The sequence below is a fragment of the Prionailurus bengalensis genome, chromosome A1, assembly GCF_016509475.1.
Source record: "Prionailurus bengalensis isolate Pbe53 chromosome A1, Fcat_Pben_1.1_paternal_pri, whole genome shotgun sequence".
NCBI classification, from domain to species: Eukaryota; Metazoa; Chordata; class Mammalia; order Carnivora; family Felidae; genus Prionailurus; species Prionailurus bengalensis.
The window spans coordinates 130,780,042-130,806,255 of record NC_057343.1 but is presented as its reverse complement, the minus strand read 5'-3'; the positions used below and the strand labels follow the sequence as shown (position 1 = coordinate 130,806,255).

Below are 26,214 nucleotides of genomic sequence, written 5' to 3'. Positions count from 1 at the left end.
TAGCTTGATCACAGAAAGAACTGCTTTCTCAGGAGGATGCCTGGTTATCAATTTGTGTCTTTATTACATCTCTGTTGGATTATTTCAATTCATTGTTGCCCATCCTCTTGAACTGTTTTAATGTCATTTTCAAGCATACACTTTGTAAGAGCTGAATTACCTATTAAAACAGTGTATTACTAAGATTTGGGTAAGTTTAACGATTTTGAGCATCTCACTTATCAGGAAAGCTATGTTCAATCTACAATTTTGAAATATTTTATACAGATATCCTTAGGTAAAGTTATGTGCCTTAGGACAACCTTTTTTACATTTCAGCATCATCTGAAAATGAAGATAAGGATACTTTAACAACAGCATTAATAGTCAGGTAATTGAACTTAGAGAATGCAGACTCAGAGAGAAACATACATAAAAAGGAAATCCTCTCATTGTACGAAACCGGCTTTGTAATAAGCTAATGGTATTCAATGTCTGTAAAGAATATGTATTTATTACCAATCAATATACACCAGAAGATAGGTTCTATGGGTATACATAATAGTAGAGGAAATACTAATTATAATGATCAATGCTTTGGACATGGTGAGCATACCAAAATGTATGTTGAATAAACACAAAAGAGAAACCATCCATTTTCAAGAAGCTACTCTTGCCATTTTGTTGAAGTCAAGAGCAAACAGTTGCATAACTGCAGCAGGCAGGAATATAGTATTTGACAAAGAGTTAAGAGAAGTGTTTTCAAGAGAATGCAGAAGGGTGAGGATCTGCACACAATTTTAATAAGTTAGATCTTCTATAATCAGATTTGGCTGAAAATATGTGGGTGACAACCAACACAGAAGTGACAGCAAATAAGTCATATGGATAAAAATTACTTTAATAGTACAAATGCTTTCTTTGCAAAACTGGAAGCAATAATTTGTAATCAGAATTCTGCAAACTGCTATTTAATATTAAAATTTAAAAACTAAATTTCTACAAGGCAGGGGCACAAACACAAACTGTACCTCTTCACAACAGCTTCATGAGACATCAATAAAAACAGTCACAATTCACAACTGGGATCTACTTGATGTTCGTAAAAAATCAGTTCTTGAGTAGGACTGCTTTTTCCTACTATCGATCTACAGACTTTAAAGACCACTATGTATCAAAGGCTGAAGAAAAAACTGAAGTCACCTCAGCAATTCTGAAGGGAAAAAGGAATCACAGCGCAAAATGGAAGGGAACAAATGTGAGTACTTCTCTGATGGTTATAAATAAAGCACTCATGCCTACCCTTTTGTGGCTTCATTCAAGCAGTAGCATGAAATATACCCAGTAGTGTAAGATGAATCTGACACTATCAGAGATTTTCTGTGGTCATCTACAATACTGTTATGGATTACGCAAATGCTCTATAAATACTCTGCATTGTTAAAAAAAAAAAAAACAAAACAACAACAACACAAAAACAAACAAAAAACACCTAGAAGACAGAATGCTATCATCCACTGTCATCAAAATAAAATTTGATTAACTTTACAAATTAACTACGTAGTAAATACAAACAAAATAGTTTTTACTTTCAATTTTATTCTAAAAGATTAATTCAGTAAAGAGAAAATTTTAATAAGTTTTCTTTCAGTATTTTAATTTTTTTCACGTTTCTTATTTTTGAGAGAGAGACAGAGCACAAGCAGGGAAGGGGCAGAGAGAGAGGGAGACACAGAATCTGAAGCAGGCTCCGGTCTCTGAGCTGTCAGCAGAAAGCCCAACGTGGGGTTCGAACCCATGAACCATGAGATCATGACCTGAGCTGAAGTCGGATGCTTAACTGACTGAGCTACCCAGGCGCCCCGCCTTCAGTATTTTAAAGATGCTGTTCTGTTGTCAGCCCGTCTGCATAGTTTCTGATGACAAGTTTGTTATCATTCTTATCTCTTATCCTCTCTATATAATGCATCTTTTTTTCCTGTTTTAAGATTTTCTCTTCAACACTGGATGTAAGTAGCAAGTTGATTGTGATATGCCTTGGTCTACAGTCTTTTTTCCTGTGCTTGGGGTTCTCTGAGTTTCTGGGACTTCTGAACTCATAGTTTTCATTAAATTTGGAAAAATTCTCGCCATCATTTCTTCAAATATTTCTTCTGTTCTCCTTTTTGTCATGCGGGGACCTGTGTGATTCGTACATGAGGATGCTTGCACACGTCCTACACAGCTTACCTGCCTTCCTTTGTTGGGTTTTTTCCTGTTTCTTTTTGGAGACTTTCTATTTCTGCATCTTCATATTCACTCATCTTTTGTTCCCTAATACTTCATCTACATTAACCCCACCAGATATTCCAGATTTTAATTGCTACAGGTTCATTTCACTTTTTAAAATATCTTTAACATCTGTATTTACCAGATTAATCTTTCCTCTAGCTTCTCAACTGAGGGAACACAGTTATAAAAACTGCTTTAATGATCTTTTCTACCATTTCTACCATATGTATCTATCCTTGGGAAGTTATAAGTGATTGACTTTTCCCCCTCAGTAGGGAGACTTTCCAGCTTCTTTGCATGCCAGTAGGTTTTTACTGGATGCAAGGCGTTATAAATTCTGCCCTGTTAGATACTGGAAATTTTTCTAGATGACAGTCATGAGTTTTGTTCTAGGATGTGACTACATTGCTTGGTAACAGTTCAATCTTTTCAGATTTTCCTTTTACCTTTGTTTGGCAGGATCAGAACAATACCTAATACGGGGATAATTCTGTACCAACACGGACACACACTTGTGAACCCTCTACCTAACGCCCTATCATTCCTGAGGGTTTGCACTCTAACAACACGATCTAGTCCTGGCTGTGTCAGCTCAGAATACCGTTCCCCTCAAAATCCTTCCTAGAGGCTCTTTCCCTGGCCATGGGTAACTTCTGCACTTCTATGTGCTGATCAGTACTCAGCTAAAGACTCAGAAGGAACCCTCCCAAGATCCCCCAAGTTCTAAGCGGGCTACTCCCTCTTCTTTGGTAATTCAAGCCACTCTGGCGTCTTCCAGCTTCATCTCCTCAAATCAGAGAGACCAGCAGGCTCCCTGTGCCCTACCCCCCTGCCCCAAGCGGGCTCCCTGTGCCCCTCCTCTCCCTCCATGTAGCAAACTGTGGCAACCAGAGGGTTTGTTTTCTGTTTCTCAGAGATCATTATGCTTCATATTCTGATTTGCAGTATCTTAAAAAAAAAAAAAGCTGTTTACGTAATTTTGTCTTGTTTTCAGTGATTTTAGGTAGAAGGATCATTTCAAAGCCTGTATCTCCATCTTTGTAAAAAACAACCCCAATTTAACAAATTTACAGTCTCAAAAAAACAAAGGAAATTATATCTCTTGTCTAAAGCATCCATGATGCGGCGCAAGGCTTCTCTCCTAAATCTGCCCTTCAGACCTCATCTTCGACTCTCTGTCATCTTCCAACACATAACACTCAGTTCACACCAGCACTACCTGATGCATGCTCAATGATTTGTTCAAGAAAACAGATAAAATGTGTATTAACCTGAAAGTCATCCTCTTACTTTTAGGACACAGAAAGCAAACTGGAAAGGAATCTTTGGAAACATTGGCTTGTGAAAAACATACTCTTGCTATGGAAACCATGAGCGATATATAAGAACAATTCTCAAGTGAATTGGAAAAAAAAAAAAAAGGCAACAAGAATAATCCCAAGGTTCTCTTACTTTTGGGCACTATCTGTCTCCCTGGCCCCCTAAGCCCAACTTTACTATTTCTCTCGGCAGCCTACATTTCATTTGGCTCGTGGCACGGAAACACTATGCATAACCGACTAGCCAGACTTAAAAACAATTTGGTTCTAAGTGCTTCAATGTTCGCTCACTATTCAACACAAAGAAAGCCTGTGGGCCAAGTGAAGGATAATTAGGATGGGAAGACAACACATACTGTGTATCTGAAAAAAATCAAAGATCTATATCTAAATCCTACAGGGAAAAGTAGTAGAAACAGTCAAGAGGTTATCTTCAATTGATCTTTTATTAGCCCCTAAACAAATCTTATAAAAGGTATACATCACCTCTTCCCCATAATGTACATCCTCACCCAAATCTGTGTACAATCTCAAGGTGTTTCTAAAACTCCCCTGGAAATCAATAGACAGGCTGAATTTTAGGTTAAGGATTTCCGCCTAAATAAATACAATACTGATCCTAAAATTTACCTCGTCATCCAGCTTCTGAAATAATAGTTGTGAAACTAGGGTCTTTGGATGTTCCCAAAGCCAAATGTACACTTGGCATTTTCCCAAGTCTTTACTTATACGTTGTTATTGGAACATTGTTTTTAGGGACTGATACTCGTATACCCTGAAACATGCCCCCCACCCCGAGGAAAGGTACAGTATAAATGCACATAAGGTCTTAAAAATCTCCAGTTTCTATTTATCACATAATTTTTGGCACTAATTACTCATAGCAAGTAATATTAAATACTGTCATTCCCTCAAAATATTACTTACAGATTACAAAGTAGCTTTTTACAAGATGTTCTGTAGGGCACATTGTTAAAGCAATAAAAAGCTTGAGAAGACTAAAAGCCACATGAACAACAACTTTGGATGAGGATCAGGTTAACGGCTAATAGTATTCTGGAGTGTTTCCCGGATTTTATATAAAGACCACCGATATGATGGACCACAACACACAGGATACACAGTTCTTGCCAGGATTAATTAGCTATAAAGTCAGTTAGGAAAATTATGCCTGCATGGTACTGCTGCTACTTTCCCATTGGTGCCAATAAGCTTCAAGAAGAGAAAGGAGACAGTAGGTTATGGATCTAGATTTGTTTTGGGAATGAAAAGAGGAGAGATTTCTGTCATCTTAAGGCAGAGGGAAACAGATCCGATGACACTACCCTCACTAACTTGAATAGTTGTCCAAGGACCCAAAGAAAACAGGGGTATATTTTAGAGTCAACCTCTTCAAATGAAAGGGAAAAAAAGGGGAAAAAAAAGTTCTAGTAGTATATTATACATAGTATGTTAAGGTGCTTTAAATATTACAGAGAATGCCTTAGTTTAAGAAACTTTAATATGTAATATAAAAAATGCTTACTCAACAAAGCTTTACAGAAATATACAAAGATATAAGTACATACACACACAAACATAAGTGACACATGTTTCCTAATCTCAAGGAGATCACAGATGTGAGTTGCTAGGTTACATGAAGCAGAAGATGGTATAAGCAGTTGACATGTACAGAGAAGATGCTAGGTAAATCCAGGAGAGGGAGAGATTACTTCTATACCTGGGCATGGGTGAGAAGGATGATCAGTGAGTAGAGACAGTGTCTCATGAGGAAAACAGTAAATAAGCTGAGGGAAGGGAAAGAGGATTAAGGGGCTACTCCACACGTAAGGACAAGTCTGAGAGCTCTGTAACAGACGCCAAGAAAACCTCTGATACTCATGGAGACAAGGCGTCTGGTTTAGGAGACAGAGCAGGGTGAAGAAAACAAGGCGCAAAAGGCTGGGTGGAATCACGATGTCTATAAAAGACGGCCAGGGAATTTCATTCCTGTTATAGTGGTTCTCAACCCTGGCTGGACACCAAAATAACATGTGAAGCTTTTAAGAAATACGTAAGCCTGATTTCCAGGCCCACAAACTTAGTAGGTCTAAAGTGGGGAGGCAAAGATTATGACTATGGCTTGTCCAAAGTTAGCAGCAGCAGAAAAACAAGAACATTTAGGTTAAAAGGTGGGAAAGTTAGTGAAAATAAGAGAAAGTTTATAAAAAGAGTGTGAAAGTGAGAATAAATTACAGGACTCCAGATATAGGTACACCACAGAATTTTCAGGAGACATGGTATGGTGAAGAAGAAGAGGTTGTGATGAGAGAGGAATGTCACAGTTCAGGATTTTGGATAAGGATCAGTTTCTAATTAGGATGAGGTCAAGAGGTAGCAAGAAAGCAGGGGTGAAAAGTGTAATGGAACTGGCATGGTAAGAAAAAGCAAAAAGAGGGCTCTCTAAAGTCATAACCAGCCTGACAATGCAGGCAAGTTGAATAAGAGTATTTTCAACAATCCTATATTTACCTTGATTACTCAATGTGATAGGGCAAGGAATGTCAAAAGACAGTTCAGAAATACCAGTAAAATGATGCCTTAATTTCACATTACTTGCAAAATAAAGTATTTTGTTTATAAATCATGAACTTCAAGATTACTGGTAGTTAACTAAGAAAAAAAAATCATAGTACCTTATAAGTGACAGCCGAATACAATTCTTTTACTAGGTCTGTTGAGTTTTTCTAGAGGTAAATAAATGAGAGCAGGAAACAATCATCTGACTGATTCTTAGTGGTTAAAATCACACTAGGAGGGTTTACAACCTCCCAACTCAATCACTAGCCTAGGATGCCCTTCCAACATTCTATTTTGACCTCCCAACTCAATCACTAGCCGAGGATGCCCTTCCAACATTCTATTTTGACTGAACATTTATGAAACAACATCAGAGAGTATTTTCAAATGAAAATAAGGTAACTTTCCTTCTGGCAATGTACTCCAAATTCTACTAAGTAAAAGTCTAAAGGAAAGCTGATGGATTTAATAGGCAGAGAGAAGTTCTGGGGGAAGAGGTGATGACAGGAGGAGCTGGAGGAAGAGAAAGGAGGGCAGGAAGGCAGAGGGGTAGTGCAGGCTGAGGTGGTCTGGTCTATCTACTCTGAGAAAGGGGAAAAACATGTTAGCTACCTATAAGGCTCTGATTTTCAGACAATTTAATTCCCATACTGCAGCACTTCTGTCCCTTTCTGATCCAGTGCTATATTTGACAACAGCAGCACAGGAGAAATACTCATTGGAAGGCAATATACAAGGCCTATTCAGGATTTATGGTATTTGCCAGGAGACTTAGGGTCTGGTTATGAATTTAGCAAATAAAATGCAACCCAACCTAAAATACAATCAACTTGCTTAGATGTGCTACAGTCAAAGCACAAAACTGTGATGCCAAGTTTGCCAATGTCATTCAGCCCACAGACACCTGGTTGTATCCGAAAATTAGTTCGGTGAGACTGCAGATTCTCCTTGATCTATATAAGGTACAAGTTAAAATTTATTAAAAAAAATTTTTTTTAATGTTTATTTATTTTAGAGACAGAAAGACAGAGCACAATCAAGGGGGAGGGGCAGAGAGAACTGGAGACAGAATCCGAAGCATGCTCCAGGCTCTGAGCTGTCAGCACAGAGCCCGACGCAGGGCTCGAACCCATGAACCATGAGATCATGACCTGAGCCGAAGTCGAACACTTAACCAACTGAGCCACCCAGTTGTCCCAAGATACAAGTTAAAATTTAAAACTCTGATAGTCACATAAAAATTTGAGGCTATCAAAAGCTAAAGACTTGATTACAAACCAGTAAAAAAGTCACGTGCAGAGCTCATTCAGCAAACAGCAATTTAAAAGTACAATGTGTTAAAATGGTATTTTCACTGGTTTGTAATATGGCATAAATGTTTTCAATTCTAATATACTTGAGACAAATAATGGAAAAACAATAGTTCATACTTTTGGACTACAGGGAAGATAGTTCTAAATATTTCTTCTAAAATACATTAAGATATAAGATATATTCCCATATAGGGGGCACCTGGGTGGCACAGTTGGTTAAGTGTCCAATTCTTGATTTCAGCACAGGTCATGATCTCATGGTTCATGAGACTGAGCCTTGCATCGGCTCTGAGCTGACAGTGTGGAGCTTGCTTGGTATTCTTGATCTCCCTCTCTCTCTGCCCCTCCTCTGCTCTCTCCCTCTCTCAAAATAATATACTTAAAAAAAAAAAAGACACATTCCCATAAGTGTACCTAAAAGATGAAAAACAGATCAAACTCACTGCAAGTATAAATGATCTTAAAAAGTGTTGGTCAAGAGAAATGGTATTTCTCTTGAAAAAATTAATCAAATAGGAGGCCTGCAAACATCTATTAACACTAGGAAAAGAGAAAAAAGTTATTGTCAAAGAAGTGAGGGGGACAAAACCCCAGCTACATTCTTTAACTGATTTATTAAAACAGGGTAAAAAATACTTCTTAGGAACACTATATATACAGAACTTCCAAGTTTCATGAACACAGTACAAATTTAGAAAACTGTGATATTTATTACTTAATCTAATAAACCTTCATAAACTTGACATTGTTAATATACATAAATAATTTCTTAAGACTATAAGCTCCATTACCCTTAGGGTTTATATATTTTGTTCACTCCAATATCCTCAATTTCAACAATAGTGTATTATGTAGTGGGCACTCAACAAGTACATAAAGATTTAATACTTAAATATAGTAAATACTCATTGTTACAAAATAATTACCATCTGTGTGAATTATCATTAATGTCCTCCCTGAAATTGGGCATTCCTCACAGTCATTTCTTTAGCTCTTGGTTACAGTTGTGTCAATAACTGCAAACTACATTTAATTGTCAAAGTAAAGCAAATGTACAAATTAATTAACTACCTGTTTCCTAGCCATGCTACCACAAGACATGACAAACTATACTAACTCTACAGATCTAATTCCAATCCAGTGACTTATGGTAGCTGAGCTGTATTTGAAGCTGGTAAACTTCCCCTCAAACGTGCAGTTCTCATGAATTCTGCAATTTTAGCAAAATGGTACGTGCGATTTCTGAAAACATTTAGAAAACCTACAGAAATTTTAGAAATCAAAATCATAAAGAATGCCTCAGGCTAGGAGTCAAGAAAGCTCAGTTCTAATTTCAGCCTTTACCTAAATTTGTAACTCTTGAGTAAGAGGTTACTTCTCTGTGGCCTGGTTTCCTCATCAGTATCTGGTCATTAAACTATTTTAAGGGTAAGTAAGATGAGATTCTAAAACATTCCTTTGGAAAAAAAGGGGAGGGGCAGAGAGAGACAGAGATACAGAATCTGAAGCAGGCTCCAGGCTGTAACTGTCAGCACAGAGCCCAGGGCAGGGCTGTAACCCACAAATGGCGAGATCATGACCAGAGCTGAAGTCGGACACTTAACCAACAGAGCCACCCAGGCACCCCTGTACTAGCTTAATTCTTTATGGAAGAGGTCACAAAATTGTCATTCTACTCCTAGAGCATACCAGATAGGGAGAGACCTTAGAAATTAAATGAAATGCTTTGAGCTGCATTTGATCTTCTGTTAATTCCCCCCAAACAGGTAGTATAGACAGGAGATGAATGAAAGTGGACAAAATCAAAAAGTCTGGACAGCTTCATAGCTTTCCTGAATGGCAATTCCATCCTTATTTAAAACGAACCATGAGAATGGTCATAATTTGATGTAAGCTGATCAACCACTTTCCCGAATTTCCATCACTGCTGGCTATCCTCTGCCAAAGCAGCTACTGAAATGCAGACACCACATTTTGGGACCACTTGAAGACAACAATAACAGTAAGTAAATCAAACTTTCAATCATGCAGTCTTGGAACCAAGCAGCTGTACTTTTTCTTCCTTGTAAGTAAATATTTTCACTTAATATGAAAAACCCTTTGACACTAGACTGGTTTTTCTTTTAAATAATAATTCAGAATCACTTACCAGGAAACACCTCCACTTTTTAAAATTATAACCAAGGGACATTTAGCTAGTTCTTAAAAAATTTCTAATGATAAACATAACACAGTCGAACAATATAATTACTGAAAGAAAATGCATTATTTATACTTGTAGCCCTGAAGATACAGTCCAACTAATATTGTTACTGAAAAGTTACTGAAAAATTCTCATGGTATTCACAATTAGACTTATTCAAGGCTAAGATATGTGATCCCAGCATTAACCATCAATACTGTGGTATCCTCAGCATCAAGACTAAGATATAGCTTAGTCCACCTTAGTAGAGATGACAATATAAATCTACACTGAAAAGCTACTGTGACGACTGATTTCAAACAAAATCAAACATTTGAAAAAATAATGATTTTTCTGTAAATTATTACTGCCTATGATTAGAACAATAATGGTAAAATAATCAGCTCTCAAATAGTATTTAAAATCACAAAACTGAATCAAGGAACTTAAAGTGCTATTTCTGAAACTATGCTTTTACACTGCTCTTTAAGATGTTTCACTTGCCTTCAAAATCAAGTTAGGATTACAATTAGTACTATATGATGTTACTGAGGATTCCTACAGGATGAAAAACAGATCTGAGTAGATCTACCAGACTACAGGATGTGAACAGAGTGTGCACAAAAGCTGACAAATGAACAGAAGCAGAATACCCATTACTCATTACAAGTTTAGAATCCTATGAAGGAAGACGTTGTATTTTTCTGTAACACCAATTATATTTTTAATGCTTAAAATAGCGGAGGTGAGAAAAGAGAAAAGACAAACTGTTAGATGATACTGAAAGGCTATCGTCACCCTAATGAAAATGCCAAGTAAAACGGATTAAACCATAGCACAGTTTAAAAGCAGGCTGTCAGAGCAGCGCAGCACCAGCTATACACTGAAGGTGAAGCCCCTGAGGGTTAGTGAGGCGTAAGTATTTCGAGGAGGGAACATCGCAAGCAGCCTGAAATAATGACAGCTAAAATAATGAGACACCCCTAATTACTAGCTGTTCGGCATCATCCAATGTCCATTTCATATATTAATTTAGTTACTCTACTTTCGAGGGATATTAGCGTCGTTCTCAAGTACAAATGAGGAAACAAAGCACAAGATTAATATTGGTGAGGCCAGGAGACTAGAATGGATTCCAAGAGGAAATGGGAAGAAGTTTACTTATGTAGCGATTTTTATATTCATGGGTCACAGTAAATAATTAGAAGTTCAAGATTATAAATAATTTTAAAGGCAAAATATTTTAGGTGTTTCTGATTTATTTTCCTACCTAGCAGTTAATATAAGGTAATTTTTATAGAGGCCTGTGATTATCTGAGAAAAAATTCATTGCGAAAATTCATGAAGCAATTTCAGTAAATCTCCTAAAAACAGAAGAACATGCATCACAACTTAAATGTGTTGAGGGTCACAGGTTTTCGATAAGTGAAAGAGTAAATCTTCTGTTCTCCTAAGACAAGAAAAAGTGATTTCAGATTAAGAGTTAAACTCTACTTCACGTACGAGGAGCAAAATGTATCTGTGTTAGGAGTACACTCCAAATTTCAAAGCTCAGCTTACATTAATTCTACATAAGGGATGGGAAAAGAGATCGAAAGGTGGATGAATGGACCAACAGACAGTTTCTTTCAGACCTAAAGAATGTGATAATATATAGCTCTCCCAAATTTTAAAAGCAGCTTTGGTAACTTACCATTTTTTTTCTCTTATCCTGTTCTGTGGGTGGTTCTTCATCTTCTGTTACTTTTGGTTCTTCAAGATGAGACATTAACATACAGCTACATTAAAAAAAATGTTTTAAATAAATCAAAAATGTCCATAACATGTTAAAACAAACCCTGAAAATCACTCAGAACATTGTTTCTATGTCCGAAATGTGAGGAATAGCTAGATAAGTTAGATTCATAATTTTAAAAAATATTTAACTGCACACAAAGATTTAACTACAAAAATACACCTCACTTTTAAAAAAAAAGGGTCACACAAAAATACCATAGAACATTTTACTTGAGAATTTAAGGTAGCAAGTTGCAAGGAATTTATGTATATGTGATTTTTAAACCAAACGTCACTTGTCATAATAGCAGTAATTCAAACAATACCATCATTAAAACAATACTAATTATGCAATAAGCTACTCTGTTCTTCAAGTGACATTACTATGCTATAAGGAACTTGTCCTTGATAGCACTTGTACATGCAGGACAGTTATAAATCATTTCATTTTGATTATCTGCACGACTGCTCTTCACCATTAACAGAGATAATAGAAATATAGTTTCCTATTCAGTCAATAGTTTCTCTCTTCCAGGGAGATAAGAAATAAATATTGTCTAGTGAATCAAATTGATGGAATAAACCTCACTGCTTCCTAATTTAGAATAGTGCAATTCAGTAATTTATCAGTCATAGGTTTCTAACTAATAAACTGGGGCAAAGAAAGCTTGGTTTCTCTTCTATCTTTTTGTATGTACAGAAGAAACCTAATTCTTAACTCAGTTGTGTAAATAGCTTTTAATTCAAGGTTAAAGACAAGGGCTGACACCAGAAACTTGATCAGGCTCACTCTTACAGGGGACATGAGTCTCCCTTCCCATTCCTCACCACTAAAGAAAACAATTTTTGCAACAACTACCTAAGACCCAGTCAGTGCACACTGGTACGATAAAATGGTAAGAAACTTAAACTGCAATCAGGAACAGCAAGAGCTTAATCTCTAACTCACTGACTGCATGGTCTTAACCTCTCGAAGCTGCAATGCTTTCATCCACCATGATATACTATGATGTAACACAACTCGTTGGCCAAGGAATCCTAGCACAAAGTGAGAAATTATGAATTATCCCAGCCCAAACACGATTCAGTAAAGTGAAATGTGTAGTAAACAATCTCAATCCCAGTTTGTATCTTAGAACTGAATAAAAAGGAGTTCCTATACTAGCTATTTTATGTCTGCTGCAGATCTGAATTCTAACTGCAATGAATGTGGATCTCCTTCCTTCATCATATTCCAAAATCTGTTCATTCACTTGTAGAGTAAAAAAATCTCAGGATGTCTGGGTGGCTCAGTTGCTTAAGCATCAGACTCTTGAGTTAGGCTCAGGTCATGATCTCACAGTTCTTGAGTTAGAGCCTGCATCAGGCTCTGCACGGACAGTGAGACCCTGCTTGGGATTCTCTCTCTCTCTCTGCCCCTCTACCGCTGTCGAAATAAATGAACTTAAAAAAAAAAAAAAAAAATCTCTGCTCTCTCTTCTCTAAGTTAAATGATTTATCACATAAATAATGGAGTATATTCTGAATATAAATATACATTTACACATATATTTTCTCTTCACTGACTAAAAATTACTGAGAGGGCAGAATATTTTTCCTTTGCAATTCTGCAAACTGTATTCATTTGGGTCTCTGGAAGGTGTAAAGTGGGGGAAAAAAGTGAATTTGAAAAACCCAAAGATGAAATTCTCTCCTGCAGGAAAATTTCTAATTAAAAGTCAAATCTTATTTTTTTGACAAAGATTAAGGATAAGGAATCATGATTTATATAAAAGGCATGTGGACCAAGAATGTAATAATAGTAATAAAATAGTAACAGTTTAAAATAGGGAAGACTAATATGAGAACACAGGCAGCCAGCCACCTCTCACAGCGCACACCCCCTCACTGAACAGATTCAGGCACTGTAGACCACTAAATCAGAAACTTTCCTGATAAGAAACGCCAACCAATGAAACACAACCAACTATGTTAGCATGCAACATGGAACCCTTTAAATCATTTCTAATTTAAAAGGTACATGCAATAAAACAAACTCACTTAATCTAAACAAACTCACTTCTAAAAAGTCACAATGAAACTCAAACTGACAATATTATTCAAGTGGTCTCTGGAGTGGACACTTTGGTTGATTATGTCTCCTTCCTAAAAGAACCCTGAATTTGTCCAGTATCTTCTTCTTCCATGCCACTAAATGCTTCGACATCACCATTTGCTTCAGTAAAAGCTGATCCCAGAGCCAGTGCCTCCAGAAGCAATCACAGCAGTCCTATTCCCCTGGTCTTTCAATAGAAGCATGTTTAAAAAATTCTAGCCAATTCTACATGAAAATGCTGGCTGAATCCTGTCGTTCTTTTTACTTCCTAACTTTGGCAAGGGGTTGTCAATTTCTTTTCCCAATGTGCCTAAAAATGAAATATTTTTTCAGGAACAAAAGGGAAAGCACTCTCACCAAAGACAAGCAGAAGGCAAATCTCAAGGCTCAGTAATATATTTTCCTGGTTTAATGAATTATTTCTACTAAAATACAAACGTATAAAGAAATGCAAAAGAATGAAACTGAACCACTATCTTATGCCAGACACAAAAATTAACCCAAAATGGATAAAAGACTTGAATGTTAAGACCGGAAACCAAAACTCCTAGAAGAAAACATAAGTGGTAAGTAAGCTCCTTGACATCAGTCTTCGGATGATGACTCTTTTTGGATCTAACTCCAAAACAAAGACAACAAAAGCAAAAACACACAATTGGAAGTATACATCAAACTAAAAACAACATTCAGAGAGAGAACAGACTGGTAGTTGCCAGAGTTGGGAAAGCGGTGAGGGGTGGACCAAAATGGGTCACGCGGGTCAAATAATACAAACTTACAGTTACAAAATACCTGTCATCATTTCTTCCCAGTCCTTCCTCTACAATCTACCTCAAATTCATATCAACAGTGCTCACCAGGAGTAGTACAACAGTTCCTGAAGGGCTTCCCCATCTCCCAGGCAGCATATTCACAATTTTTACAGGGCATATGACTCTCCTGGGTTCCTGTTTACCATGCAGGTTCTACTGCCTTAGCCCTAGGAATTTGGATATAATGGGTCTGGACTGGGGAAGGGAAGTGTGCAATCTTAACAAGCATCCCAGGATGCTTCATTGATCTAAGACCACTCACTGTGAGTCTTTCCATCCCTCCCAGTCATCCCCTACACTGCACTCAAGTGACCATTCTGAAGTACACATCTGTTCTCAGCACTGCCAATGAACCTCCACTAACTACACAAGCTACTCTGAAATCCGTTTCAAGTTACTTTACTAGTTGGTTCTAATCCACTACATTTTCTCTGGAGTTATTCGCAGTTTCCCCCAGAACCCTTCTTCACCTGTAGCAGGTACTGCTCCACAGGTCCCCATTTCCCCTTCTAGGCAGGGAACGCTCTCAGGACAGAGCCTCAGTGTTTCCTCACACAGTACACTGCCTGCCATAAACAAGTCTGAATAAAGAGATGATGTGTCAACCAGGCTTCTTTACTGTGGACCAAAAGGCACCCAGGTATTTGGTTAAATATTATTCTGGGTGTTTCTAGATGAGATTAACACATGAATGTGGACATTGAGTAAAGCAGATTGCCCTCCCCAGTGTGGGTGGGCCTCAATCCATCACTTGAAGGCTTGAACAAAAAAAAAAGGTCTAATTAAAAGAGAATTCAAACTCTCTTTTAGTTGGAACATTAGTCTTCTCTGGTTTTCTCACTTAGACTAGAACTTACAACACTGGCTCTCCTGCTTTTCAGGACTTTGGACTTGGACTGAAACTATACCATTAGCCCTCCTGGGTCTCTAGTTTGCCAAATGAGGATCTTGGGACTTCTCAGCCTCCAAAATCACATGAACCAACACTTTATAATATTGATATTTATGTGATTCTAAGCATAGAACAATAAATATAAGTCTCTCTGGCATTCTCTCTCTCCCTTTAATATATATCGGCTCTGTCTATATGGAAAACCCCAACTAACATACTACTTACAGAGGTGAAAAAAACAGGGTTTTCTTTCTTTCTTCTACTTTACTCTATACTGAAACTACAACGGGAATTCAACAGAACTAAAAATATTAAATAAAGTTGAATAAACTGTTCTGATAAACTGTTCCAATAAACAGAAAGGGAAGCTGGAGGCTAAGTTAGCTACAGAAGTAAATATTTCATGTTTCTCACGTGCCATTTTCTGAAAGTCTACTTATACCCTACAGTTGAATGAACTGTAATTTCTAGAACTCTATTTAATTCACAGAATTACAGAATAGGAAGATTATCAGAGATCTTGTCTAACCTCTCTTAGAAACTTAGAAAAGTTAGGAAAACAGTTTCTACACTGTGCTTCCACATGCCAAATACCAGCCCCAGGGAAAAAGCAACGACCAAACAATTCTGGGGAACAAAACAGGGGTTTTACATCCCAGCTACCCAGGCACCCCACCCCTCAAGTCTAGGCCTTTCTAGTCTGGATCCCCATAACAGTATCCTAGTCAGTCTGCCCTCCTTACGTTCAACACTTTCCTCTTCCAAACCAAAACCTTCTTCCTGGCTGAGTGGACATCTTGAGTCAGAACAGCATGATTCTAGTTTTGACAACTCCACTAAACGGCTGGGTCACTGCACTTTTCTGAGTCTCTGTAACCTAATCTTTAAAATAATGAAATTACACCAATTTCTAAACTTTATTCCTAACAACTTCCTGACCCTCATCCTTTGCATTTGCACCATTCTATCATAATGTCCACTTCCTATACCCTAAGTCCTATCCTTTCCTGAAGACTCTAACATACAGTGCCTTTTCCTTGTCTTCCTATTAAACCACAACCCAGAATTCTACTATTTTGTGTGCTTTATTCAAAACAGATATAATGGTCTTTACTCATTACCAGTGTTCCATTTTACACCCTCCCCCTAACTAAATTATATATTCCAAAGAGGACAAGGAACATTTGTTTATATCCTGAACACTTCATAAACAGTTGCAAACTTTGTCATGTATGTATGTTATGTATATTATGTACATACGTGTATGTATGTATGTTATGTATATTATGCATAAATATACAATATTTATAGTCATGTGGCATAAACCCTATGTTAACTTTAAAAAACCCTGCCTACACGCATGGTTTCTTATTTTGGTTGTGATCACAAAAGTTTGAACGCTCCACTTCATCTGAACTCCTACATTCTTGAAAGCAAGTTTACATGCCAAACCCATTATGTCTACGTATGTTGAATAAGATTCAACAATGTATATTTGCTTTCCATGTTTTTCAACAAAATGTTCAATGGCAACCGTTCCCATTTCCTATAGATTGTTTATAAAGAACAAAGAAAACTGACTCAGTATATTACTGACATAAAGTCTAGCGGTCTTAAAGCTCATTAAGTATTGCTTATCATAAAACACATGCCCTTTATTAATAATAACAAGAAAAGGTATAGCAAATCTATTAACTTCAAAGGATACAATGAAATGAAATTTCAAATTTGTAGTTACATGAGAGTGTCAGCATTTCTGATAAAATGATTTTAACTATTCTCATAAAACATTAATTCTAACCGTTCTCTTTTAAAACTGGTCGAGTGCCAGATGACTCTAATATTTAAAGGGGTACTTCTACCAGACAAATACAACAAATACAGGATGCTTTTCAATCATCTTTTCCCCATAACTTGCCTAATGGACAGGGGAACTTTGTTAGTTAAAAAAAAAGGACATATTCAAAACATCTTAAAAAAAGGAATTTATACGCTAACATACACATAGATTATTTTTTAAAAACTTCATGCCACATCATGAACTGATTATTGGACCAAAGAGGTCCAATCTATCATTTCACTTTAGCAAAGTAAAGCTGATCTCAAGATCAAACTAATTATAAGCAAAAGAAATCTACTTTTTCTTTTTTTTTAATTTTTTTTTTTTTTTAACATTTATTCATTTTTTGACAGACAGAGAGAGACAGAGTATGAGTCAGGGAGGGGCAGAGAGAGAGGGAGACACAGAATCTGAAGCAGGCTCCAGGCTCTGAGCTGTCAGCCCAGAGCCCGATGTGAGGCTCGAACCCACGAACTATGAAATCATGACCTGAGCCGAAGTCGGACACTTAACTGATGGAGCCACCCAAGTAACCCCCCCCCCCCACTTTTTCTTTATGAAAGACAAAATTAAAAAGCCACCACACTGTGCTTATATAGTAGTAGTGAACAAAAATGATTCAGGATATAATTAATTACCACCCTCCCCAAGTTCAAGTACAATTAAATGATCCACCTACTCTTTGTAAGTTCCTGTTTCAGGATCTTCTGTCATGACATCATGTAAGCCTTCCACTGAGATGTTTATAATCCCACAGAATTTATCTTGGATGACACTAAAATAAAAGAAGAGCAAAACAAATTAAACTGGAGTATTTTAACCAGTAGTTTTTTCTTTTCTTTTCTTTTTCTAATTATCCCTTTAAACATCAAGAGAAATTTTAGTAGTAAAATAAAAAAGGAAAGCAAACTTCCAAAATATTTCTTATAATAGAAAGGAGATAGGAAAAGATATACTTTTAAAAAAGTATATATAAAAGAGATTTTTATTTATAAAAAGTACTTATAAAAGTATTTATAAGAAGTATAAGTTATAAAAAGTATTTACAAAAGTATTATAAGAAGTATTTATAAAAGAGATAGGAAAGATATACTTTAATATTTTCTTATTACAATAGTCCTATGCTGATTTTATAGCTAAAAAGATAAAGATAACAAAAACGTTTAAGATTAAAAATCTCTTTTCTTCCGAAGACAATGCCAAGAAAAGACAAGCCATCGACTGGGAAAAAAGTATTTGTAAAACATATGTATGACAAAGGATTTGAATCCAGAACATATAAAGGCCTCTAAAAGCTCAAGAAGACAACCACTCAATTTAAAAATTGGCAAAGACTTTCACAGACACTTCACTAGAGATATAAAGATGGCATACGAATACTTGAAAGTATGTTCAGTGTTATTAGTCATCAGAGAAACGCAAATTAAAACCTCAAAGACATTTTGATTAAAAGTTAAATTAAGAAGAGCGACAATACCAAGTGCTGACAAAGATGAAAAACAATGTCATACACACATTGCTGCAAAGAATGAAAAAACGGTATCCATTTCAGAAACCACAATGGCAGTTTTTATAAAGTTAGCACACTCCATGCAAATCAGCAATCCATTCTTATGTATTTACCCAAGACCAAAACAAGTACCTTCAGAGGTGAATGTAAACATTTATGGTAGGTCACTACAAATGACCCAAATATCCATCAACTAGTGAATGGATAAACTGTAGGAAGCTTATTCAAAGAAAGTTGTCAGCAATAAAAAATGAACTAAAGATACATGCAACAACTTGGATAAATCTCAAAAGCATTATGCTAAGAGAATAAAAGACTCAAAATACTACATATTGTAGGCCTCCATTTATGTGACTTTCTTGAAAGGCAAAATTATTTGTTCAGTGGTTGCTAGAGAAAGAGACACAAGGGAACTTTTTGGGGTGACAGGAGTGTTCTATATACAGCGTGTACATCTGTGAACACTTTAAAGCTTAAAGGAGTTTTACTCTGATACCGAATTTTTTTTTTAACATTTTCTTGGTTTTTGTTTGTTTGTTTGTTTGAAAGGGAAAGTGTGAGCGAGCATGGAGAGGTGAAGCAGGCTCTACACCTAGCAAACAGCCAAGATGGGGCTTGATCTCACAACCCGTGAGACCACGACCTGAGCCGAAAACAAGAATCAGATGCCCAACAGAATGAGCCACCCAGGTGCACCATATTTAACTATACTTTCTTTAATGATTCTGACTTTTAAATTTTTTTTAATGTTTATTTATTTTGAAGGAGAGAGAGAGCATGAGCAGGGGAGGGGCAAAGAGAGAGAGGGAGACATAGAATCTGAAGCTCCAGGCTCTAACGTGTTAGCACAGAGCCTGACACAGGGCTCGAACTTGCCGTGAGATTGTGATTTGAGCCAAAGTTAGATGCTTCACCGACTGAGCCACCAGGCGTCCCTAATGAATCCAACTTTTAAAAGGTAGAAGTCCATAACCATCCACTCAAACACTAAATTATACTATTTGAATTTAAAACTAACTGAATAAATTCTAATGTTCATCACCAGGGAACTTCTAGTATCATTTCTATAAGAGATATACCATGTTTCTCTCTAGTATCATTCCTATAAGAGATATACAGTGTTTCTCATTCTGCATTAACATGAATGATTGTTTTAAATGTTCAGTAAAGTAGATACCAAGTAACCATATTTTGGGTCATGTTCCTGCCTTGGTAAAGTCAAATGTTTTATCTGTACATGCAAATGGGATCAGATTTTAGACAAGTCAGCAGTCAAGCAAAAGTAATAACCAGCTGATGTCATTCTAAGAAAATTTTTTTAAATGTTTATTTATTTTTGAGAGAGACAGAGACAGAATGCGAGTGGGTTGGGGCAGAGAAAGAGAGGGAGGCACAGAATAGGAAGCAGGCTCCAGGCTCCGAACTGTAAACACAGAGCCCTACATGGGGCTCGAACTAATAAGCTGTGAGATCATGACCCGAGCCGAAGTCAGACGTTCAACGTACTGTGACACCCAGGCGCCTCCCGATGTCATTCTAATACATTTTAATGTACATATTAACACCCTATTACAGGAGTATGTATTTTTTTAAGTCACTCTATTTCCTTCATATAAGAACTAAAAAAAATCTCTCAAGAAAGACACATACAATCTGCCTTATTCAGTTCAGGGAACAACCCCTAGGGGAAAAAAACAAAACTAGAAAATGAAAATTGTGCCTAAAGTTTCACCCACTAACTGTGTGATCCGAATGCAGTTAATTCATTTCTCTAAGTATTGGTCTCCTTGTTTGCAAATGGAAGGCTGAACTCAAGTATGGCAGATACATGGAGGGAATATGGACATTTTCACTTCTGACTGCAGAGTAAATCATCCCTGATCCAATACAGAATGCTAATAAGGCAGGCAGGTTCTGAGATTCCTTTTTAACACAGGAGCATTCCAGAAAGCTAGCAACAACTGATTAGTTGAAAAAGACAAAAATCCTCCAGACTACAGCTTTCAAGCTTGTTTACCAGGCCTTTATGTCAGCATTATTGAGGGACAATCCATGCAAGCAGCTGCCTTCTCTACTCATATCACCTACAAGCATCAACCCCAACACGTTCTAGGAAAACTGGTAATTTTGCCAGAAAATGAAATGGAATTCTGAGTACTGTGTACTTTCTCAAAAGACTTAACATGAATTTTCCTAACAGATATCTGGCAATCTGAATGTGAACATGATCTACTGGTGGGTGAAGGTTAAGTAGGAGGGAAGGAATTGTAGAAGGAAGAGAAAAAAATGGTATATATTTGACAACATATCATTATAGGTTTTACTGCAAATTATCATATTGATCAGTGATGATGTTACCAGCACGGGCACATGTTTCTGAGAAGAAGGAAGGAAGTACTATATCTGCCATAATTAGAAAAAAAGTAATTAGCAATAGAGTGAATAAACTATATAGTTCTAGAGTACTGAGCCTCTGTGGACATGCACATTCACTACACGAGAGCATTCAAGGCTGAGGACAGAGACTTCAAGGCTGATAATCACACTGCTGCACGAATAGGGTCAACTTCTGACTGTACAATTCTTGCCAAAAGGCATCACTTCACCTCTTTCTCATGAATGTTGAGTTTGTTTAGATGACACTCCTGGACCCAAAATGAAGCTTGAAAAGTTCTGAGAGAAATCTACAGAGTTCAGGAACCTGAGATTTAAGTGAAGCCAGGAGCTAGAAATAATCAATGACTGAGATAAAGAAGAAAATTAGAATTTAGAATGGAAAATGATACCCATAGAAGAAGACTGGACAGAGGTCAGAAGATACAGGTCCAAACTCTGCTCAGCTTGCACATGCTTATTCAGGCTTGGAGAAGAAGCCAGTCTGGCAATCAGTGGTGTTCACCCTCCCTATTCCCTCCGCTGTCCCCACCTGGATATCCAGCTCTACCAGCAGACTGTCTAGTAGGGGTAAGTGAAGTGAGGCAACCTCAGTCAGTGGGCACTTTTTTTTTTCCACTGGAACGTGACTCGTTCTGCACAAAAAGGACACCAGAGGCAGAGACCTACGAATGGGAGGGGGATTAAATTCCAACACACCAGGAAAACCATACTTGCACTGGAGTACCCATTAGGTGCCAAGATGGGGTGACCAGAGACTACAAGTTCAGAAAAGAGAAAAATGACTAAAGCCCAGAGTAGAAAGGTACATGGGCTGGCTCTGAATGGGAAGAGAGGACTCTCAAAAAGGTCTCTGCTGACTCTTAAAAACTGAGGACTGAGGGTTGATGGGGGGTGGGAGGGAGGAGAGGGTGGGTGATGGGTACTGAGGAGGGCACCTTTTGGGATGAGCACTGGGTGTTGTATGGAAACCAATTTGACAATAAACTTCATATATTGAAAAAAATAAAAATAAAAAAAGGTCTCTGCTGTCAGTGGAGAGCCCACTTCAGATCCCCTGCTCCCTCTGCAATACCCCCACTCAAAAATAAACATTAAAAAAAAGAGAGAGAGAAGGAAGGACTGAAGAATGGAAATGGAAGTATCCATGCCGTGTCCTGGGGTCAGGAACAGAAATTATTTTACACAAAAATTGTTTTCAAAGCATTCAAGTTAAGAAACAAACAAACACATAAGATGTACTGCCGTTACCACTCATGAGTCAGTTTGGGAAAAGTACCCTCAAATATTAGGGATAACAAAGAGCCAAAAGAGGCTTCCACTTACTGGCACGCAGAAGACCCATTTATTTAAAAAAAAATAAGCATTAAGAAGTTATCATTTTTTTTCTCCTTTGTAATAAGCTGTTATAAAAACATGACCTCCAAATGCATAAATGTAACATGTTAAAACAAAGCCTCTAAAATAGATTTCTTGGGATGCCTGGGTGGCTCAGTCGGTTAAGCATCGACTTCAGCTCAGGTTATGATCTGGCGGTTCATGGGTTCAAACCCCGTGTCAGACTCTGTGCTGACAGCTCAGAGCCTGGAGCCTGCTTCAGATTCTGTGTCTCCCTCTTTCTGTACCCCTCCCCCTGCTCGTGCTCTGTCTCTCTCTCTCTCTCTCAAAAACGAATAAACATTAAAAAAGATATTTTTAATTAAAATATTTATTTTACCTACAGTATTTTTAAAAATCTTTGAATATTCACCAAATTGTCACTTTGCTTCGCTTTTTACTCGCACAATACTCTCTCACCCCTTGTCATTTACAAATTAAGAATCACTCTTATTTTCCCATACTAGACAACCTTTCTGAATTAAATGCTTTAAAATGTGATTAGACATTTAAAATGGAAACAAATCAAATGAGAGCTATAAACCAGGAATGAAAGAAAAATAGATTTGGAGGAGGAAAAGAAGGGAGAAAAAGGCATTGTACTCACTTAATCTTATACATATAACCTCTCTAGCAAAGGACAACAATTAGTTGGTTTTTTTTTTTCCCCCAGTGAAAAACAGCCGAGTTTTTTCTTTCCTCTGAGCTACACATTTAGTTATATTTAGCACTTCATAAGTATTCTTCTCACTGTGCCATCGTCTAATGTCCTCTTTGTGCACATCATTCAAATGTAGTATCAGACCTAGCATATAATGTGGAAGAAGTGAAGGTAGCTAGAATGAACCAGGTGCGTTTATTTATTTAAACATTTACTCATATTTGAGGGAGAGAGAGAGAGCAAGTGGGGGAGGGGCAGAGATAGGGAGACAGACAGAGGATCTGCTGTGAGCACAGAGCCTGATACGGGGCTCGAAGTCATGAACCACGAGACTGTGACCAGAGCCAAAATCAAGAGTAGGCCAGTGAGTCACCCAGGAGCCTCACCATGTAATTTTAGATCTCACCCTGTTCTTAATCTCTTAAACCCGTGCTTACCAAGAAGGGACAGTTCACATGAACAAGGATGCAACAATCTAGACTCTTAAAAGAATAGCTAAACTCCATGCTAGTCTGTATACAGCTTCCACAGCACAGCAGAAGAGCAGAAAAAACAATACTTAAGAGATTTTAAAAAATTAAAATGCTGACTCCGGACAAAACTTGACATCTTGCTATTATCACTAGGGCAGATATGAGAAGACTGGCTCAGTGAGTATTAATAAATAAAAGGTAGGCTTATACCAAGATACCAATTTATTTTCAAAACAAAATTAAAAAAAAAAATAAGGACTCGAGTAAGTAATTTTACCCTAGCTGACCTTTCCTGGTGAATGGATCACCACAGTTAACATTTTATGAGTCCCTAATTTATTTTATTAAACATTCATTTTAGTAAATGAATTCGTTTTAGTAAACATTTTACGAGTCCCTAATATGTGTTAGACATCATGATAAGCACTGGAGATCAAAAAAATGGCTACCTCCAAGACTACGTAACATGAAAAAAAACAGTCTCCTCAAAAAGCGGAATTGGAAAATTGGACAACGACATGCAAAAGAATGAAACCGGGCCACTTCCTCACACCATGCACAAAGATAAACTCAAAAGAGATTAAGGACCTAAATTTAAGACCTAAATCCATAAAAATCCTAGAGGAGAGCACAGGCAGTAATATCTCCGACACCAACCAAAGCAACATTTTTCTAGATAAGTCTCCTGAGACAAGGGAAGCAAAAGCAAAAATAAACCAGTGGGACTACATCAAAATAAAAAGCTTCTGCAGAGTGAAGGAAACAATCAACAAAACTAAAAGACAACCTACTCAATGGGAGAAGATATTTGCAAATAACATATCCAATAGAGGGTTAGTATACAAAATATATTAAGAACTTACATAACTCAACACCCAAAAACAATCCAATTAAAAATGGGCAGAAAATGCGAACAGGCATTTCTCCAAAGAAGACATCCAGATGGCTAAAAGATACATGAAAAGACGCTCAACATCAGTAATCATCAGGGAAATGCAAATCACAACCATAATGACATCATCACCTCATACCTGTCGGAATGGCTATAAAAAAAAAAAAACAACACATGAAACAACAAGTGTTAGTAAGAATGTGGAGAAAAAGGAACCCCTGTACACTGTTCATGGGAATGCGAACTGGCCTAGCCATGCGACAAACAGTCTAGAGCTACCTCAAAAAATTAAAAATAGAATTACCATATGATCTGGTAATTACACTACTATTTACCCAAAGAATGTGAAACACTAATTCAGAATGATATATGCACCCAAATGTTGACCGTAGCATTATTTACAATAGCCAAATTATGAAGGGAACCCAAGTGTCCATCCATAGATGAATGGATAAAGAAGATGTGGTATATATACACAAAGGATTATTACCGAGCCATGAAAAAGAATGAAATCTTGCCTTTGGAAAAAAAAAAGGGATGGATCTATAGAATATAACACTAAGTGAAATCAGTCAGAGACAGATACCATATGCTTTTACTTATGTGAAATTTAAGAAGCAAAACAAAACAAAGGAAAAATGAAAGAAACAACCCCAAAACCGGATTCTTAACTATAGAAAACTGGTGGTTACCAGAGGGGAGGTAGGTGGGTGGATGGGTGATATACGTGAAGAAGATCAGAGTATATTATCAAGATGAGCACTGAGTAATCTCTAAAATTGTTGAATCACTATAATGCACACTGGAGCCTATATGACAGTATATGTTAACTATACTGGAATTAAAATTAAAAAAGAAAAAAAAGCTTTTGATATTGGGGGAAAAAGATGGCTACTACAAGGAACTCAGAAACTAAAGGAAGCTTTTAACTTTAAAGGAAGCAGATAACTTTAAATGCTCACAGGGTCATGTGTTGCACCTCTGAATGTTACCTGTCCTCTAATTCAGAGGAAAAGACTGAGAAAGGCTGTGCTATAAGTGCAAAAGCTCATTATTGACTAACAGTCTGCAGGAAGGACAAAGAAATCAAGCAACAAATGAGATGTTTTTTTTTTTTTAATGTTTATTTATTTTGAGAAAAAGTACATGTGCATGCGGGGGGGGGGGGGAGCAGAGAGAGAGAGAGAGAGAGAGAGAGAGAGAGAGAGAGAGAGAGAGAGAGAAACCCAAGCAGGCTCCCCTCTGTCAGCTTGGAGCCCAATAGGGGCTCAAACTCACAAACCCATGAGATCATGACCCGAGCAGAAATCAAGTCAGAAGTTTAACTGAGCCCCCAGGTGCCCACCCTTTTTTCTTTTTAATCAAATTATGATATCCTCAGTGTCTTTCTCCATTTTACAGGTATCTCTGATTTATTAAGTCGCATTTATCTGAAGTGAGAGCATCCTGTCACATGGACAGACAGTGCTAAAGAAGCAGTGGCAAATTCTTCCTCTCCAATTCTCATCACTGACCCCCAGAATCCTTATCACTACCATCACCTGAGATCTTAGCATTTTCAAGTTAACTCATTTTGCACTGATATCATAAGGATAGTTGCACCTCGTCAATAGAAAAACCCTAATTTTGATATAAATTTATTTTCATTTCACAATGTTAAGTGGGATCCAACTGACGTAACTCATTTATTATGATGACTTCAAGGAGGCAAATGCGCGCCTGCTATTACAGTCTCTTACATTTCATTCTTTCTCCTTAAGAACTTCAAGTTCTAATAAACCCGCCTTTCCCAAGTTATATTGCATTACTCCTCCTTCCGTGGCTTTCAGGCAGTTAAGTCATCATCTCCTGAATAGAAAAGCTGCTCAG

At 37.2% G+C, this 26,214-nt stretch overlaps 1 protein-coding gene across 1 annotated transcript in view; it reads right to left on the bottom strand.

Annotated features, from left to right (window-relative positions):
• IPO11 (importin 11) overlaps nucleotides 1-26,214 on the bottom strand; it is a 204,015-nt gene that overhangs the window by 19,504 nt on the left and 158,297 nt on the right. The window contains exons 28-29 of the mRNA XM_043591102.1: nucleotides 17,718-17,813; nucleotides 11,317-11,401 (exon numbers count right to left, since the gene is read on the bottom strand). Coding sequence (XP_043447037.1) covers nucleotides 11,317-11,401; nucleotides 17,718-17,813 — 181 coding nt within the window. The remainder of the gene's footprint in view (nucleotides 1-11,316; nucleotides 11,402-17,717; nucleotides 17,814-26,214) is intronic.